Here is a 21,737-nt window from a genome sequence, read left to right as displayed (position 1 = left end):
TTCAGACAAACATTTCTCTTTGTTCTAATATATTTGAAGATAAGCATTAGTGCTGAAAAAAACCCTGAGAAACAAGAGCAGAAAAAAAGCAATACACTAGAAGAATGTAGCACATAAGCTGATAGAGCTCTGAAGAAAACACTAAGTCAAATAATATACCCGTTTTATAAATTAACACGCATATCTGTGATTTATCAAATAAACAGAACTACAGACAAAAAATATAATTACAAGATGAAGAAAAGGCTTTTGATAACATTCCACATCCCTTTATGTTACAACCCTCAATAAACTAGGCATTAAAGGAGCATACTTCAAAATAACAAAAGCCATCTATGACAAACCCATAGCCAACATTATAGTGAATAGGCAAAAGCTGAAAGCATTCCCCTTGAAAACTGGCACAAGACAAGGATACCCTCTCTCACCACCACTCCTATTCAGCGTAGTATTGAAAGTCCTGGCAGGAGCAATAAAGCAAGAGAAATAAAGGACATCCAAATAGGAAGACAGGAAGTCAACTATCCCTGTTTGCAGACAGCATGATTCTATATTTAGAAAATCTCATAGTCTCAGCCTAAAAGATCCTTGAGCTGATAAACAACTTCAACAAAGTCTCAGGATACAAAATTAATGTACAAAAATTACTAGCATTCCTATACACCAGTAACAGCCAAGCTGAGAGTCAAACCAGGAACACAATCCCATTCACAACATCCACAGAAAGAATAAAATACCTAGGAATACAAGAATAAAATACCTAGGATACAGCAAAGCAGGGAGGTGAAAGACCTCTACAATAAGAATTGCAAAACACTGCTCAGAGAAATCAGAGATGACACAAACATTCCATGCTCATGGAATGGAAGAATCAATAAAATGACAATATTACTCCAAGTAATTTATGGATTCAATGCTATCAAACTACCAATGACATTCTTCACAGAACTAGAAATAAACTATTCTAAAATTCATATGGAGCCAAAAGAGAGCCTGAATATCCAATGCAATCCTAAGCAGAAAGAACGAAGCTGGAGGAATCACATTGTCAGACTTCAAACTGTACTACAAGGCCACAGTTACCAAAACAGCATGGTACTGGTACAAAAACAGATACATAGACCAATGGAACAGAATAGAGAGCTCAGAAATAAAGCCATATACCTACGACCATCTGACCCTTGGCAAAGCTGACAAAAACAAGCAACGGGAATAAAGCAATAAATAATGCTGGCATAACTAACTAGCTATATGCAGAAGATTGAAACTCGACCTCTTTCTTACACCATATAAAAAATCAACTCTAGATTGATTAAAGACCTAAATGTAAAACTTAAAACTATAAAAACCCTAGAACATAACTTAGGAAATACCATTTTGGACATAGAAAGTGGCAAAGATTTTATGATGAAAATACCAAAAGCAATTGCAACAAAACAAAAAATTGACAAATGAGACCTAATTAAACTAAAGAGCTTCTTCTGTACAGCAAAAGAAACTATGAACAGAGTAAACAGGCAGCCTACAGAATGGGAGAAAATATTTGCAAACTACATATCTAACAAAGACCTAAAATTTAGAATCTACATAGAACTTAAACAAACGTACAAGCATAAAACAAACAACCCCATTAAAAAGTGGATAAAGAATGTGAATAGACACTTTTCAAAAGAAGACATACATGCTGCCAACAATCGCATGAAAAGAACCTCAACATCACTGATCATTAGTGAAAGGCGAATCAAATCCATAATGACGTACCATATCACACCAGGCAGAATAGCTATTATGAAAATGCCAAAAAATAACAGATGTTGGTGAGGTTGTAGAGAAAAGGGAATGTTATATACTACTACTGGGAGTGTAAACTAGTTTAACCATCTGGATAGCAGTGTGGTGATTCTTCAAATAACTAAACACAGAACTACCATTTGATTCAGCCATCTCACTACTGGGTATACACCCAGGGAAATACAATCATTCTACCATAAAGACACATGAAGGCATATGTTCATTGCAGCACTATTCACAATACCAAAGACATGGAATCAATCTAATTGTCCATCAATGGTAGACTGGATTAAAAATGTAGTACATATACACCGTGGAATACTATGCAGCCAGAAAAAAAACGAGATCATGTCCTTTGCAGGACCATGGATGGATTGGAGGCCATTATCCTTAGCAAACTAATGGAGGAACAGAAAACCAAATACTGTATGTTCTCACTTTTAAGTGGGAGCTAAACAATGAGAACAAATGGAACAGAAAGGGGAATGACAGTCACTGGGACCTACTTGAGTGAGGAGGTTGGGAGAAGGGAGAAATTCAGAGAAAAAAAGAAACAGGTACTGTGCTTAGTACTGAGGTGATGAAATAATCTGTACATCAAACTCCTGAGTCATAAATTTACCTATATAACAAACTTGCACATGTACCCCTGAACCTAAAATAAAAGTTAGACTATTAAAAGTAAATAAATAAATACATTAAGACTGCAAAATGAAGCATAAAGAAGCAGAATAAACACTGCTCCAAACAGAGTCATTAGCTCATGCCCTAAAAAATTATGTAACACAGAATGTAAAAGAATAAGGAGTAAAAAAGAGAACTAAGAGGAACATAGTGGATACTGAAGAAAGTTAATATTCTATGTATACATATTTGTGTTTCTAAAAAAAGATAAAAACAAGTAGGAGAAAAAAAACAGCCACAAAAATAATCAGAGAAAACTTCTCTAAAAGTTGGAGATAAAATATAAAATGATATTCCAGGATAAACAGCATGTATTTAGAACATCAATAGTTCTGTATATATATAGATATTATATTAATATCTATATATATAATATAATATCTATATATTTTTTGTTTGCTTATTTTTGTTTGTTGGTTTGTTTGTTTGAGACTGAGTCTTACTCTTGTGTAGGCTGGAGTGCAGTGGCACGATCTTGGCTAACTTCCACCTCCACCTCCCAGGTTCAAGAGATACTCCTGCCTCAGCTTCCCAAGTATATGGGACTATAGGTGCATGCCACCACACCTGGCTAATTTTTGTATTTTTATTAGAGATGGGGTTTTACCATATTGGCCAGGCTGTTCTCAAACTCCTGACCTCATGATCTGCCCACCTTGGCCTCCAAAGTGCTGGGATTACAGGCATGAACCACTATGCCTGGCCCAGTTATATATATTTTAATAAATGTATTTAGCTGCAAAGGTAGTAAAAAAAATCATCCTATGAGAAGATGACCAGAAATATCTTATAAGAAAGGTGACCAAAAGTGTCTACAAGCACATTTAATCTCCAAAGACATTACTGGGTATATATCCAAAAGACTATAAATCGTTCTACTATAAGGACACATGTACACGAATGTTCATTGCAGCACTGTTTACAATAGCAAAGACCTGGAATCAACCCAAATGCCCATTGATAATAGACTGGATTGGAAAAATGTGGCACATATACACCATGGAATATTATGCAGCAATCAGAAATGATGAGTTCGTGTCGTTTGTAGGGACATGGATGAATCTGGAAAACATCATCCTCAGCAAACTGACACAAGAACAGAAAATGAAACACCGCATATTCTCACTCATAGGTGGGTGATGAAAAATGAGAACACATGGCCACAGAAAGGGGAGTACTAAACACTGGGGTCTATTGGGGGGAAAAGGGGAGGGCCAGTGGGAGGGGGAGGTGGGGAGGGATAGCCTGGGGAGAAATGCCAAATGTGGGTGAAGGGGAGAAGAAAAGCAAAGCACACTGCCATGTGTGTACCTACGCAACTGTCTTGCATGCTCTGCTCATGTACCCCAAAACCTATAATCCAATAAAAAAAAATAAATTAAAAAAAAAAAAAAAAAGAAATGTTCATAACACACTTAAAGAAAAATATAAAAATTGGCCCATGTGTTTTATGGTATATTAAATTGTGGTATAAGCATAAAAGCAACAGAAAGATGTTCTGAAACCTGCAAGAATCCAAAAGATAAGGAATCCAGAGGGCTTTTGTAAAGAACTATTTAGTGATCATATCCATCCACGAATCAAAATAAAAATTTGACAACTACACTGTGGTGTGAAATAACTATTAGGAATTATGGGTAAAATTATGGGTGAATTTATGACATTAAAAAATTAATCATACACCTAACCAAAAATGGAACATTGTCAGAGAAGGAAGATGGAAGAAAATGTAAGGCTACTCATTTTCTTTATGTAAGATTATTGGAAGAGATGTAAGTTTAATCAAAGTGAGGATATATAATGGAAATGAATTATATCACTGAATAGGGTTCTATTAATTTCTCTTATTCATTGGAGAAAAAGATATTAAGCAAGTTTATTTTATTTATGCTCTTCCAAGTGTTAAAATATATTCAGTCTAAAAATAATAACTCTTGTAGATACTTAAAAAGTTAAGGGATATAAGGAGGCTGAAAAGAACAACAAAAAGTTATTTCATAAAATAAACTAAGACATTAAAATATAAATGAGATGGATTTACCTACAAAAAGAGTCTTGCTGGATAGCATGATATAATTCAACTTTATCCTGTGTATAACAGACACATATCAGATGGGTGGAAAGCAAAAAAATTGGGGGGGGGGTAGAAAACAAAGCAAAAGAGGAATAAAAGAAGAGAGAGAAAAAAAGTTAGGATTTTAACATCTAAAATGGTTTAAATAAATGCAAAAGGCATTATAAAAGACTGCAATGATAGAAAGTATAAGTCAAAAAGCAAGTTTGCCCTCTGGATAAAAAATAAAATTGGTAAATCAATTTTTTATTGAAACACAGATAAAACATCCATTAGAATGAAAAATGCAATTACAAACACATATATAAAGGAAAGTTAAGAGAATGCTTTCCTGATTATATACAAAAATGTTTTAAAAGATTATGAAGCAAATACATTTTAGAAATTATGTTAAAAGTTGATGAAAGACTAATGTTTCTTACTTTCTCCATTTTAATTCATTTCTTTTCCTTTTTTTTTTTTTTAAGAGACATCATCTCTCTCTGTCACCCAGGCTGGAAGAAGGGCTGATCACAGATCATTGCAGCCTCAAACTCTTGGGCTCAAGCAACCCTCCTGCCTCAGCCTTCCACATAGCTAAGACTACAGAGATGCACCACTAGACCCGGCTAATTAAAAAAAATTTTTTTTGATAGAGATTGAGTCTCACCATGTTGCCCAGGCTTATTCTCCTGTTTCTTATTTTACAAGAATACCTATATACATTTTATTACTATCTTATCACTATTAGAACTCATAATAATCATGGCAGTAAGATGCATTTGAAACTTTGTCCAGCAAGCTCTAGTCATAGACTTGGAGACTATTTCTCCATTTTAAGAGAAGATAGACTTGCAATGCCAATTGGATAGAGAAAGGTGGAAGTAATACTCCTGTCTGAAAGCTGCTTTCTTGTTATTTTACTCAATAACTAATTCTTGGAAAATTCCTCAAGGTTTATGGTGGCAAAGTAAATTACATGAGATATTTCTTTGATTAATTAGACACAAAAATAGTTTTCTATTCTGTAAAGATCTTAATAATAAAATAAATTTACATTTAAAAAGACAAAAATAACCAAAATCTCCTATTAGGTGTTGTAAGATTTCCCTTTCATTCACACTTGTGCATTAATTAGAACTTGTTTTCTTCTTTTCCTTCCTTTTGAAAAGAATGCTTGGGAGCTTGTTTTATAGACACTTACAATACTAATCATTTATTTCATAAATAAATATGTGATGCCAAATTCATCTTTTGAAGATTAAAGTAATATTGTGTTTCTTCCTTATGACCCATTTTACTCCTCTTGTAAACTTGTTTTTTTCTAATATATCTACATTTTATTGTTTTTAAGACAGTAAAATTTACATTGGAAAATATTACTATAATTTTTAGCTGTTACTGTAATTGTCTTTTTTTGTGTTTTATATTTTTGTATTTCAATGGCAATATAACTACTAACATGATTGCATCAAAATGTATGTTGTTTAATTTAAATGTAACAAAACTTGTAAACTTTTAAGTGTCCAAGGGACTAGTTACTATTTGGTTTCTTTCATGGTGCAATGTACAGCTTTTTATAAAGATATGAGACATGAAACACTGATCAAATTCAATTTCCATCTCTATTTGCATGTAATCAGCAAACATCATTTCTCAAGTGTTTCTGTGGCCCGGTCATAGATGCATCAAAAAAGATAGAGTAAGCAGGTACACTGTGTCTGACAAATATAAAGTATATAAGCTGATAGGAAAAAGAATAATCATGGGAAATGACTTTAAAACTGTTACAAAGCACGAGCACAATAAAATTAGTGTGAATATTGCATTGTGATGGACAAAGTATAAGAGAAATTGGATGGAGTAAGGTTAATCAAGGAAGTTTCTGGTAATAGCTACATTTTGAACTGGTAAAGGACATGGAAAATTATTATGGAGAAATATTTTCAATGTAATGCTCAAATGTAATTATTTTGTCTTGTTAACTCAGAATTTCTACAAACTTATAAACATTATGAGGTTAAGCACAAAATAAACCCATTTATCCTCACATTTACTCATTTGATAAATCTTAGAGCAGTGATCTTCTCTGGTTAAATTAAAAATTTTTTTTAACATGTTTCCATAACATAAAAGTCCTAACAGATTGCCTTTTAGATGATCATTTTGATGTACTTTATAACCATTAACTTATTAATTCTCAGTATACTCCTTTGAGAAAGATAGAAGAGAGAATTATTATAACAGCTGATTATTAGTCAGAGAGTGAATCAGAGAAAGGTGAAACACCTCATATCAGGTCACACAATTGGTTAGTAGCAAAGGCAAAAATGAACCATGTCAGAAGTCCCCAGCCATAGGCAACCGAGGCTACCTTCAAAACATCAATCAGTGAACATATTATGTTTTTTTAATGACATGTTAATGGTTTTAAAAAACCTCTCCTGGTTTAGAATATAAACTGGTATGTGAATATCACAAATTAAATCAGTTAAATTAGTTCCAGTGAAACCCTTTGTCCTTTAAATGAAAAATTAACCAACTTGGTACATAGATCAGAGCCAGACTAGCTTTAATACACTCAAATTCATATAAACCTCATACTTCCCTGGAGAAAGTTGAGTGTCTAAAGATTCAATTCAAGTTCCAAGGTCAAGCTAAATAGATCTGAATTTCTTCTAAAAATGAGAGTTTCATTCCAATAAGTATTTGACTTCAATTTATTGCTTCTCATATTGGGATAGCATGGCCCAGGTCACCAAAGAAAGAGCAAGTCACATGTTGCTACAAAGGAATGTCCTAGAAAGGTTATTTTTCCAGTGGTCAGGCAGGGGGCAAATATGCAATTAAGTGAACAGTTCTCCCCAAGAAGATGAGGCAAGAGGCAACAACTTGTGGTCTGCTTTTTTACATCAAGAAACTTGAGTGAGTGATGCTCTACCTTGCTTTCCAAAGGCTTTTGGTAAACATGAATAGCTTTAATTGTACTTTGTGGGCTTGAAAGTTTTGAAAACTATGTTTATAAAACCCATAAAGCTATTATAAACAAAATCAATGAAAAAATTTCTATGCTACTTTTTAAAAAATGCCATATCAAAAATGTTAGAATCCCAGAGTATGAACATATAGGAAAAACCTCACTTTAATTTCTAATTGATAACCATGCTTCATTTTGCCAGCATATCATCTAACATTGTTTTGTTTCTGTTTTTGTTATTGTGTGTGCTGATCATAAATCCACATTGTTTAGAAGCATTCTAACAATGCAAATGGCTGAAGTTCCTAGTTTTGTAACTGTTTTACTTTTATAGATTTGGGAGGTGGATGGGTAGTCTCCTTGATTTTTAATTCACATTTAATTCTGACTATATGAATTATTAGAAATAATAGAAAAATTCTGAATAGGTAAGGATCATGTTTCATTGGAATTTTTAGCAAAATGTTGTCCTTTGAGGTACTAAAAGCCTTTCAATAATAGTGATGATGATGTGTGTTTTAGTGACACACAAAAACAATATTCAAGAACTTCATCAGTGAAGTAGTACCATATTTTAAACATAATTTCAAAACAGATCTTATTAAATGAAAATAGTGAATCTCAATTAATAGCATAATTTTAAATCAAGCTTTTAAAAAAGACATTTAAAAGCATAACTTAAAAATAGCGAAGCCGTGGTTGTATTATTAAGAGAATCAGAGCTTTAAAATACATTTTGGAGAGATATACAGTCTTGAAAATTCAGGATGACTTTTTCATAGACCTTTGGAAAGTGATTTCAAAGACAAATATATGTAGATAATTAGAGTATACTTAATAAGCATATGAGACCCCAAGTGGATGGTGCTATTTGGAGATCATGTCAAATGAACAAAATTGCAGATGGGATATTGTTGTACTTGAAAATGTGGCAAGGTTGAAGAAATGAAGTCTGAGGACAGACTGGAATACTTGCAAGTGTGAAGTTTAAAACAAAATCACTTAAGTATATTTAGTTCAATTATTTCAATTTTTAAATGGCCCAGATAATATCAATATGAACTGTTATTTTCAGCGTGGCACAGAAAGACAGGACAAGAACAACATAAATGGAAATAAAAAGATAACACATTCAAAACAGACATCGGTATTATTCATGCCAAGAATAATAAATGTGCAAAAAGAAAACCAAAATGATTTTAGAAGAAAGAATATTATAGCAAAATTCCTGAGGTAGGTTGGAGCAAAAGAGAAATTCTGTAAAGAAAAGTCACTAAACAATCTGAGAGTGCGACCCATGCTCTTCCCATTTTCTATTCCCCATAGTTCAGTACGTGGCACTAAGAAACAACTCAAATGTGCTTGAGTGTTACCTCTCAGCATCCAGCACAGTGGCAAGCTAATAGCACGCATATAATATTTCTTATAAACATTTAACAACATGTTGGTAAAATTTTTTTAAAAAATGTTGTTATCCTAAGTGACTTACATTTCTCCAGTATCTCAAATTAAAATTTAAAGCTACAGTTAAAGTAGTGTCTTATTCATTTTAGTCTTCTGTAACAATATACCATAGACTGGGTAGCTTTTGAACAGAAGAAATTTATTTCTCACAGTTCTGGAGGCTGGGAAGTCCAAAAGCAAGGAGCAGGCAGAGACAGTGCTTGGTGAGGGTCCATTTCCTGATTCATAGGTGGCACCTTCACATGGTATAAGGGGCAAGGTTGTTCTCTGGCCTCTTTTAAAAGGACATTAATCCCATTCATAAGAGCTGCACCTTCATAACCTAATCACCTCCCAAAAGGCCTCACATCCTAATGCCATCACCTCGGGGGTTAGAATTTCAATGTGTAAGTTTTTGGGAACACAAATATTCAGAATATAGCAGCCAGCATTTCAAATCAAAAGATATTATTCAGTGAAAACCCAATGCAGTGTTTCCCACTAGCTCTGCAGCAAATTAAAGGAGATCTGTGGACCAAAATGTGTTACCACCAGCAAGTATGGGAAAGCACAGACCATTCACCATGCTCACAAGCTTATTAAAGGCTCTGGGAAGTCTTTCAATACACAATCGATGCCTACTTACTGGATTTAACCTGATATTTCTTAAACTTTCTTATCCACAAACATTTTTCTTTAGAAAGTGGAATGGCAACTATCTACTGACCTTTGCTGAAGCCAGAAAACAGTTTAGAAAATGATGATCTAGAGTAACTGGTCCCAAGTTGCTTCTGATGGTCATGTTACAGGGCCATTAAATTTATACTTTTCTAGAGATTTGGATAACAGGGGATCCAAATAAAACTATATGAAGGCAAGAATTTTGGACCTGCCTAGTTAATCTAAATTTCTTTGAGGTTTTTAAGAAAACCTTGCAGGACCAGGAACTTGAAAGGCACTATTAAAAGGTTCAGAGTGGCTCTGCCCTCCTAATGATCATTTCTATCCTTCCAGATCCTTCTTTTTGTTACTTTCACTGGTATCTTTTGACCTCATAGAAACCTTCTTAATCTATCTATTATATCAAATATGTCCTATTTCCTTCCCCCACCCATTATGATTGAGTTCCCATGTTGACCATCTGAACTGCTCCTTTCCCAGAATCTCAGTTTCTTTAGTACCTCCATTTTTTTTAAACCATACCCATCAAGTTCAATGCTAATTTGCCCTCTCTATGCCTACCTTGGGACAACTGAGTATTGCAGGAGAAAACAACGACCATGCAGAACAAATGTATGACCTTCAACCCCAGCTTGCCTATTATTACCTCACCTCTTCAGTTCCCCTTTCTGTTCTCAGAATGGTTGCTTTTTCCTCCACTTTCCCTGTAGCCCATTATTTCTACCCCTATCTTTATCTTCAACCTCTTTTGTATCATATTGCCAACGTCTTTCCCTCAGATTGAAAACATTCTCAAATGTCTCTCATCCAAGAAAATGTTTCCTGGATTCACTATACCCAACTAACCAGCTTGCCACTGGCTGAGCTTGGTATTCCCTTTTTTTGAAACACTAGTTCACAGCCATCATTTGCAACTCTTCCCTGCTCTACCTTTAGGCCTCCACCATGTCAACTCCAGTGAAAGTATACTCATTAAGTTACTAATAACCCTTGAAATCCAAAGGCAATATTTCCAAGGCCTTAGTTGTGTGCAGGTTCTACCTCATTTTGATATGGCTGATTACTTGTTCTAATTTAGAAGTCTTTTTCTTGTTGGAACTTATGTCTCACAGTTTTGGTTTTTCTTCCATCTCCATTTGTCCTCCTCTGACTCCTTTGTAAATTCTTTTCCTTAACTTACTCATAATCTTTTGATATCCTAGTTCTGCCCTTAGTTCACTAAATTTTTTTTGGATACCCTGTCCAAGGGAACTTACTCATGCTTATCTTTAATGGTTTCCCATTGAAATTGCTGTCGGTTCAAGCCCCTTTTATCTCTTGTATGAATTACTGAAACAAGATGCCGATAAATAGTAGTCATATATCTGGTCCTTCCCTCAGAAAATCTTCTCTCTGGTGACCAAAGTGATCTAGCTAAATGCAAATCTGACTCCTCTGTTTCTCATATCTTATAAGGGACATTCAGAGGAGGTAGCTATCTGTTCTCTGTCTGCCTCTTCAGCCTCTTTCTTCTCTACTCCCTGCCTCACTGAACTGCTTGCTTACATACATACTCTGTGGACAACCTATCATTTATTTATTCTCTTCTTTGCTTATGATGTCCCTGAAATGTACTCAAAGATCATTGCTCTCTTTTCCTGCGACTTGCTTAGATAACTTTTGCTCATCCTTTAAAGTTCAGCTAATGGGTTACTTCTTCATAGAAATCTTTCCTAACCCTCCCAAGTTGCCTTAGTTATCTTTCCTCTGTAAAGCATTGTGCAATATATAGTTTGCTATATATAAATTGCTTCACTTACTACACTATCATATAATTATTATAAGTTTTTTGTCATTACTTCATCCAGTAGATTGTAGATTTCTTATGGCAAAATGTCATATCTAATTAATTTGGTATCTCCTGTGCCTGGCACTCTGCCTAAAACAGAATGATTGCCAATAAATACTGATTGAAAGAAATAATGAATGAACAATACCAGCTCAGTTCACCTAGCTCACTGTCACATGGAGTATCGCTGCATCTTCCTGCAGATGACAAAATAGAAAACTTCCACAGATACCCAAATTAAGCATTCCTCATTTAAGATATGTAATCATCACATTTTGTCTGTCTTTTTAAATTTTTGTTTGAATCAAGTTTTAAATGTACTTTGATATTTAAAGAAAAGAACAATGCATCAAGTCCTTTCATAAAGCAAAGACTCTTCTAAACATAGGGATTACTTTAGTCCTTTTTCTTTTCCCTCCCTTTCTGTATATAAAACCTGATTTGTTTCTTTTTCTGTCAATTTGTATTTCCAGAGTTTGAGTTACTTAAAGTGAAATATACCTAATACTAAACTATATTTAAGAGTTCAGGAAAACAGCCCGGCTCAGAATATGTGATTAAGCTTCATGTTCCTTGTGGCTTTTCCAGTTTTGTGCCATTTGCTCATTAGGATAATGAGGATTTCAGCAGTTCCATGGAAAAAGCTTTGAGTTCCTCTAGTGAAGGGAATCACATAAACATAAAGTACTTTTCAGAACAGCAAGTGCAATATTCAACATTCACTTACGTCTTACTGTCATTATCTCTTAAAAAAAGTGAGTGGATTTTTCCCCTGGAATTATCTTCAAAGACTTCTTTGTAGTTGTATTAGTCAGGAAAAATTCAATGTCATAGCCTGAACTTTCCCTTTTCTCCACAACTCCATATACGTCCCATTGTTCCACAAATAAAGAGAGGTGACTGGATGATAAGGGGATTTTTCAGTCATTTTCAATTAGCTGCAGAATGTTTCTTTACAGAAGCTTGGTTTCTGGTTAGCTGACCCACAGAACAATGACGACCACTTTACACTGCAGAGACAGTGCTGACAGCGGGATAATGAGAGAAACTGTCTTGGGGTTTCCCATTAACAAGTGTAACCAAAGCCCCCATTGGCCTTGCTAATGGGTAATAGCATATTATGCTATTGGTGAAGGCCTTTAGGAGATGGCGGACAAAGTTGCTTAATTAGTGGCATCTGAAGTGTTACCTCTACTGCTCTCCTGAATCTTCAGTTTCCCTACAGTTTCTAATTATTTTCTTTTGAGTAAGAATACAGTACCAGATTTCTGAACTTGATTATGCTTTCCCCCTCATCTGAATGGGTAATCAAGCACTACTTATTTCAATCAAAATACACTCAAATGGAACCTAACCACAAACGTATGAATACAAGCAGTTCTGGTATTGATATTGATTTTCCAGTAAATCATCTTAAGCCCAAATGATCAAAAATCAAGACAGGTCAACATCAAAGAAACAGGAATATTGGCATGAAAGCAAGCTCCGTTGATTGGTACAAATTAAAAGATCATTTATTAGTGATTATGCTGTATAATACTGCCAGTGCCAAATGAATGCAATTAAGATGAAATGGGCCCCTGCAGCTATAGGGGTTAATAAAGACTGAATTCCTAATGATTTTTTCATTAATTATGAAGATGTCCACAAAACAGCCTTAACAAAGTGGTGGCCACCTCAGACAAATCTTTGTATTCTGGGTAAAACACCTTCTTTAATTGGCACATTACTAGGATAGTGTAAAGATTTCAACAGTTCCTAATCATTACTTGTTGGATACAAGGTAGGTAGAAAAAGGGTTTAGATCTTATGTGAGGAACAAAAACAGGAGAACTGATGTTTTGAAAAATCTGAAATAACTCTTATCAGAGTCTGATTAATGACATTGTTTCAAGCCCAGAAGAACAAATATAAAGAGCATCTCCCTTTTTACATAATCAAATTACTCTCCCATATATCACAGACTTCTTTTCTTTTCTATAAATATAATTTCTGTAAGCCCAAAGGAGGAAAGGAGGGAAGAGAGGAGGAAAGAAGGAGTAGAGAAAGAATGAGGGAAGGAAAACCCCAGAAGGGATAAATTCATAAACAATTCTGAATTGGATGGAGAAGGCCACATTTCTTCTACTAATGATTAGGGACAAAAGGAATCAGTTCAAAGGTGTCCATTCAATCTGAATTTCAGTTTAGATATAGAATTGAGTCTGTGGCATCCACTTGGACCTAACAAACTGCTGGTCTTATCCATGGCTAGTGTAATTTAATCCTAATAAAACCAGAAAAATATAAAACCCAAATTGAAATAATAAAATATAAATCCAAATATTTTCTATTAACTATAAGTTGGCTGACCTCTGAAAAAGTATGTGTGTGTGTGTGTATGTGTGTATACACACACAAATATATATTACATATTTTTTAAGAAAACTATATTACAATGTGCATTTGAAATTGAGTAATTTTGCAAATTTGTACCCCTCCTTAAAAGTCATCACAAGACAATTCACCACTATAAAAACAGATTACTAGGGTGATGATCAAAATGAACAACATCAAAATGAGAAAATGTTGCAAGACGCATAGGTTTCTAATGTGTGCTTTATGGTTGGCACACTCTAGGAAATTAACATGCCAGCTGTAACACATATTGGTCACCAAATTCTTCCTCTCTCAGGCTGCCCTTTCTGTGACTTCCATGTTGGGACCTATAGTAGATATTTCTGTTTGGTAAGCATGTTTATACCCATTTTAGAGACATGCAAAACGTACACATGACCATCTGCCACTCTGATGACCTTAGGCTATGAGGGACCAGCACTGTGCAGATGTGCCTCAGAGCAAAATGGTTTGGATACTGCCACTGGCACTTACCATACCTTTAACTTTGAGCAAGTCACTTAACTTGCAGGAGCCTCTGTTTTCCTACCTGTGAAATGGCCAATTAATCTACTCATCTCACAGTTATGACATAAAATCTGAATAAGATAATATATATAAAGTTCTCAACCTAATGCTTACTACACAGTACATATTCAATAACTGGTTGGTCCATGTTTCCCTCTTTTAATTTTTAAAGGTTATTATTTTAAAATCACTTCAATATTATTTTAATGCTTGTATTGCCCAGTGAATTAGAAAGCACAAAGCTCTAGAGAGCCTCACAAAATCTTGGGTGGGCCTGAATTTGCTTAATAATGAAAATTAGTTTTCAATCTAAGTCGTTATCAAAGTGTGCTCTGAAAATTGTTTACTATGTTTGCATTTAAACCTATTTGTGATATCCAGAAACATTCTTCTCCCTGTTTCATATATTTTTACTCATACAATAAATACACAATAAGTAGAAAGAAGAAACACTGGGGGAGGGATTTTCTTTTAATTAAAATACTTCCAATGATACTTCATTGTTACTTCTTGTTCTTTAATCTAGAAAAATTAATGTAAGTATTCTTTTGGTTTTTCTGTGTGTTGTGTGTCTGCTCTTTTATGGCATAAAATATGTTTCTTAGTTGGTGTGAAAACAGCTTCAAAGCCACTGAACTAGAGTGCAAGCTTCTTAAGGACAGGGCTGGGTCATTTTTACTCTTTGTAAACCATTACGTATACTGTCAAGAGTAAGAAAAGTGATAGACAGCACTGAAAGGAGGCTTGCCTCAAGTCAGAATTCATGAAAAACAATGTATTTGTGGAGAAAGACTTCCCAGGAGATAGTAGGCTCAGCTCCAGCCAGCACTTTTACTTTTCAGCTTTGATAAGCAGCAAAATTTCCAGCAATATTAAAATATAAATATCTCTATGAAGATTACTGCTCTGGAGGTCATTTTCTGATTTCCTTTAAAGTCATCCAGTTCACTCAAATGTATTTTTCTGAGTGCCTTCACAGCCTTCCTATTGTGCTTCAAGGATAACCACAAGGGCTATGTAGCAAGTTTGGTTTTTTTTTTTTCCTTTGGAGAAGCTATTTCATGTAATGCAAAAAAGGGTTATATCCTCTCAACCTCAGGCTTGAGAGGCGAGTGAGCCTGCCTAGCTACTTCAACTGAAGGAACTTTTAAAATTATTATGGGGCTGGCTGACTTCTTTTTTCTTTTTTTTTTTTCATGGCTTGAATTTGTGCTTTTCCTGAGATGTGGTTTTCCAAATTTTATTTTTATTTTGCACATGTTGTTTCAGACTGGTGAAATGTTCATGAATAATGCTAGTTTATTTTCATAACTTTTTTTATGAGCAGAAAGTTGCCGAGAGACATTTTCTCAGAATGGAGCAGATATGTTTGGTAGGTGAGGACAGACAGATGGTGTCAGGAGAAATTTTGTGTTATAGGGAGGAATAATCAGGGCTGTGCTTTCCCAGATATCCACAGCCAGTCAGGCTTCTCTGGGGAAAGGTGCAATTTGCATGTTTCTTTCATCAAATTTTTCTGATGTCATATTAATGGCTCAAAGGAAGATAAGCAGCTTCTTCCTTTTGTGTTATTCAAATAGCGAATGGTTCTTTTGTACAGCATTACTTTATAAATAAATAAAACATCTGAAAATGGTCATTCATGGCATCTCTCTAAACTTCTGGTCCAATTATGGTAAAATCAGATCCATGAGAATTCAGTAATTTACTTAGCATGCTGGCTAATTTCTACTCATCATATGCTGACAGTGAGCAATACCACTTTTCCGGATTGATAACAGAAACTCTACCTTCTTTATATTTTTAGAAGTAAGTTTCATTGCCTAATATGTGCTGTATACCTTTATCAGGTTGGTAAGATTGTATACTATTGAGATATCAGTGGTTTTGAATTTATAGGTACACCTTTTATATAATTTTCAGGCAACAAATAATTGCAATAAGGTTTTGATGCTAATTTTTGGTCTCCTCCCAAGTTTTCTTGATAGAATCTTATTTGTAAATACTCAAGTGTATAAGATCAGTTCCCTTAATTGCACTGAAAGAGGAGACCTATGGTAGAATTTGGCTGCTATATTTGGAATGGCATGTTCTTGGCTTTCTCCTGTCTTTCTCAGGTGCAAGTTTTGCAACTGATGGAATCATAAATGTCCTAGCTCTGAGCAAACCTTGACAAATACACATAAAAATGTGGAATTAGTCTTATTCTGTTCACTGACACAGTTTATACCCTGCTTATGCTCCCCACTCCCAAAAAGCAAATTTCATATTTTGCAAATGCACTTACACATGTGCGTGGGAGCATGTGCGTGTGCATGCGCACGCGCACACACACACACACACACACACCCCTCCAACAATAGCAGGCACCTACTGCTAAAGCGTAACTCTGTTTTCCCTTTTCATTCGATCAGCATGAACTCCCACCTAACAGTACCTGTACTTTCTAAGTTTCTCACACTCCATTACCCTGCAGCCCCCAACAACCCCCAATTAATTATACTGTAGATTTACAGCTTTCACTCAGTTAACTTATATATATTAAGCTATACTCATTAAAATCTAGTTAGTGATTCACAGTAGCTAAAGCTCTGGGAGATGACAATGAGTAAGATGGACATATTACTGCCCTTAATTAGAGTTCCTGACAAGTAAATAAGCAACTGCAATACCTCAGGACACATGCTGGTATAGCAGCAATAGATCTCATAAGGGCAAACCTCACTGGGTCAAGTAACGTAAGAAGACTCACTGACCTTGAGGTGGGCTCTCGCTTTAGCTAGTTCTCTGACTGAAGCCCATCATGAAACTGGGCAGCGCTAACAAGGTCCTGAATCCTCGGTCCTCTTCCATGTCCTGAATCCTCGGCCCTGTTCCATACCAGACAGGACCAGGTTTATGAACTTCTTCTGCACACTGCTTCTGTGGCCATATCCAGTCTTTCCCCAGGTCTCCCTTGGTTCCCTACCCCTCTGAACACTAAGTTGGGTCTGCTAGCCATCCTTCATTCCTTCCCTTCTTCTCTCTAACCTCACTGTTACTTCCTCAAGCCCATCTCACAATTTGCCTTTGAACCTTAGTTCTGTTCCCACTTCATCCCTGGCCTCTGTGGATTTTCAGAGGATGTTACTGAGAAAATTTACAGACCCCACAATTTGGAAGCAAAATATTACTGCAATTTCTTACTGTCTGAAGAGTATATATAAGGCCTCTATACACATTCAAACCCAGCAGTATATCAAAACCAGTAGTATATCAAACGGCTCTTTACTGTCCTATATCAAAACTGTTGTTTTGTTATGGTTATTTAAGAGACAAGAAATTACATGGTGATTAAAAGCATAGGAGCCAAAAACCTACCTGTCTGCATTTTTATTCTGACTCCACTATTATGTGACATTATTTCTTCACCTTTCTGTATCTCAATTTCCTCATCTGAAAAGTGGTGATAATAGTATCTACATTTAAAGTTATTTGAGGGGTTTAAAGCTAAATCTATGCAGACCATTTAGAAGATCACCTGGCACATATGGTGGGCATTCATATATATGTATATGTATATGTATATGTATATGTATATGTATATGTATATGTATATGTATATGTATATGTATATGTATATGTATATATAGACTCACCACCTTCCCAAAGCCTTCACATTGTCTTGCAACTTCAGATGGAAAACATGAAGGGGATGGAATCATCTGAAGGCTCATTCACTCAGAGTTGGTGGTTAATTCTGGCTATCAACTGGGGCAGCCATCATGGAAAGAGGCCAGCCATCATGCCATACCATGTCCGACTTTCTGACCTACAGAAACCATTTGCATGATAAATGGCTGTTTTATTATATAAAATTTGGGAGTAATGTTTCTGCGCAGGCTTAGTAACTGAAACACATCTAATTGTATGGGTTTCCTACCCAAGGTAATCATCCTGAGTCTCCAATTTGTCACCCCCAACTTTTCACGTTATATCATTTTTATGGCATCATTATCAGTAACATAAAAGTGCATACTTTTTACTTTAGTGTTTTTGAGAGTACTCTGCCACTTTTGAACATCTTTTTTTTTCTCAAGCCATTATCCTTAGCAAAGTAACTCGGGAACAGAAAACCAAATACCACATGTTCTCATTTAACAAGTGGGAGCTGAATGATGAGAACATGTGGACATATAGAGGGGAACAACACACACTGGGGCCTTTCAGAGGGTGGAGGGTGGGAGGAGGGAGAGGGAGAAGGTGAGGAAAATAACTAATGGCTATTAATGAAATAATCTGTAAAACAAATTGCCATGACACACATTTACCTATATAACAAACCAGCACTTACAGCCCTGAACTTAAAATAATTTAAAATAAAATAATGCATTGCCAAGATTCACCTATATTGATGCTTCTCACTGCAGTCGGTTTGTTGTGACTATGGGCTAATACTTTATGTTGTAAATAGATGACTATTTATTCTCTTAGCTGCTGAAGGGCATTTCACCAGGTTTTTGCTATTGTGAATATGAAGATGTCTGCTGTGAAGATTCTGGGGTACATTTAGGAATGGAATTGCTAGGTAGTACAAATATTCAATATTAGGACTTAAATATTCAAATTAGTTGCACCTATTTACTTTTCTTCAAGTAGTGGATAAGAGATTTTGTGGATCCCATGAAGGTTTTAGATGAAAAGAACAGGTACAAATTCAAATTCTCTTAACCCTAATTAAAATGTTGCTACTATCACATGAAATGGACAATGCTAGAGATACCTTGCCGCCTCACTGTGTTGATGTTTCCACATCTGCCACTGTTATAGACACACACACACACACACACACACACAGGCACGCGGACAGAGAAGAGCATCTTACTGTGCAGTTGTGTGCTCATATTCTTCCTTCCCACCATACTTGCTGATAATCCAGGTACTTTCCCAATTCTCCTAGCCCCTGAAAAAGGAGGAAAACATGAGAAGAATAATATAACAAGTGCAGCCCTCCTGAGACAAAGCTCAGGCCTGACAAAGGAGCGACTGACTGGATATTAAGCTTTATGATTCACCTGATTTGTGTTGATCAATTTACTTTTGTTGTTTCAGAATTTACACTAAATGTTTTATTTGTAAGGTGATCTTGCAACTAGCACTATATAATGTGTTAAGTAGGATGGATGCTTAAGAGGCAAAAACGGCCGATGCAAAACAGGCATGAAGCCATATATGCACAACATGCTTGTAAGGGAGCTCTGTTACAGCAAATCAGGGGAAAGGACAGTCAAGCCATCAATGGAGAATAGAAAATTCTAAGGTGTCTATATATTATTTTGAATGACCTCAATGATGTAGCATAATTGCAGATATAACCTTGAAGATTAAAAGGGGAGAATTAGAAAAGTATTGAAGATATTTTTAAAGTAGAAATTGACCAATTAAAAGTCCTGTGTAACATCCTTCTATTTCTTTAGTAACCTATTGATCAGACGAAGAGAATTATAGAAAAGGGCACCAAATAGAATTACAGAAAAGTACACTAAATAGAGAGAACAGTATATCTATGTGTCTACTCATTCATCTACCTACAATAAAAGAAACCATCATTTTCCATGCATTATTTCACATCCTTTTAAAAATACTTTCCTCAAGTGCTAATTTTAACAAAAATTTACAAACCATTAAAGATCAATGAACCCCAACATTTGTAAAGAAAGGATATTTATAAAAAAGTGAGATTCCCACAGAAATTCCTTGAGGAAAGCAATTCACTATACCTCACAGGAAGCAACACTGAGAAAAAATATACTTATTAGTCTGTTTAAACAGCCAAATATAGCATTTAATTCAATTATAAGAGACAGCTGGTTGCCTTTTTTAAGAATGACATTTTAAAGACTGACAAATTTTGACATTTCAGATGTGCATTTGTTGTATCGCTTATCTATTCATTCATTCATTCATTCATTCATTCATTTTTGAGATGGAATCTCACTCTGCCACCAGGCTGGAGTGCAATGGCGCTATCTCAGCTCACTGTAACCTCCACCTCCCGGGTTCAAATAATTCTCTGGTCTCAGCCTCCCTAGTAGCTGGGACTACAGGCATGGGCTATCATGCCCAGATAATTTTTGTATTTTTATTAGAGATAGGGTTTCACCATGTTGGTCAGGATGGTCTCGTTCTCCTGACTTGTGATCTGCCTGCCTTGGCTTCCCAAGTATCACTTTTTTTTTTTTGGTTCACTAATAGTGTATCTTTATGCAATGTGGCTTTTATTAGAATCCTGGAAATATTCTATATATTTCTGTCTATACAATGTAACTGTAAACTAAAATGATGGAGCATCTCATTTGTCAATAAGATGAATAATAACAGAAACAAGATGGGTCCCACTCGATTACATACCCTGATAGAGTCAGAATTCAGATGAATGTGCAGATAAAGCTGAGATCTCCTTTAAGCTATCTGGGAGAGCTTTGCCTGGCCTTCTCAACAGAGGACCTCTGAAAGATGTAACTATTAAATATATAATGCAGAAATAATTGGCCTTAATACTGGGCAGTGCACACACTGTGGGGAATTTTTTAAGGACTCTTTTAAAGTAGAAAATGGCCTATTTGAAAGAAAATGGATTAGAACAACAGTGTCCTTCAGGGATCCCCAGACATTTCTGGTAAGGCTGCCTCCCCTAGTGTAGCAGTGGGTCCCTCGGCACTTATCAACATTTTCTAAGAGTTAACAGGGGTCATTTGTGTTCTTGCATTTACATTGCAGAAGCTCAGACTGCTACCCTTTATTGACTTTCAGCTTTCATTATTTGTATTTAGTATGTTAATGACAAATAATATATACTAAAAGAAGCCACTGATAGCAAGAAGGTTGGCAAAAAGGATGTTGTCCTATTTCCAAATTATGTACAGATATATAGGTGTATGATCTTACTCTACTACTCAAAGTAGTTTATTATAGTTTGCTGCTAAAAATATGACCGTTGAGAAATTCCACTAACCCCTTTATTAGTGTTTATTAGTTACTGCTATGGATTACACTTTCAGCATAGTGCCCATAAATATCTTTATAACATCACCATGGCACCTGTTATGTGTGTGTATACACACACACACACACACACACACACACACACATATATATATATATATATAGAGAGAGAGAGACAGAGAGAGAGAAAGAGAGAGAGAGAGAGAGAGGTGCTCTTTTGTCCCTAAGAATCCAGAGAGTGCTACAGCATAGGAGCTCTAGAAACCAAGAGAAAGAAATATCTAAGTGGACACAAGGCCTAGATTAGTAAAGGAGTCAGGCTTAAATTGAGAGTTGACAGATAAATATCAGGGGCCATGGAACTTGGTTCCAGAGAGCATTTCTGGGAATAA

At 35.4% G+C, this 21,737-nt stretch overlaps 1 protein-coding gene across 1 annotated transcript in view; it reads right to left on the bottom strand.

Annotated features, from left to right (window-relative positions):
• LOC144582184 (uncharacterized) overlaps positions 1-21,737 on the bottom strand; it is a 1,185,294-nt gene that overhangs the window by 15,620 nt on the left and 1,147,937 nt on the right. Inside the window, exon 6 of the mRNA XM_078369860.1 lies at positions 19,226-19,303. Coding sequence (XP_078225986.1) covers positions 19,226-19,303 — 78 coding nt within the window. The remainder of the gene's footprint in view (positions 1-19,225; positions 19,304-21,737) is intronic.

This window comes from Callithrix jacchus, chromosome 4 (assembly GCF_049354715.1).
Source record: "Callithrix jacchus isolate 240 chromosome 4, calJac240_pri, whole genome shotgun sequence".
Classification (NCBI taxonomy): Eukaryota; Metazoa; Chordata; class Mammalia; order Primates; family Cebidae; genus Callithrix; species Callithrix jacchus.
Note: the sequence above shows the minus strand (reverse complement) of the source record. Positions and strands in the feature narration are given on the sequence as shown.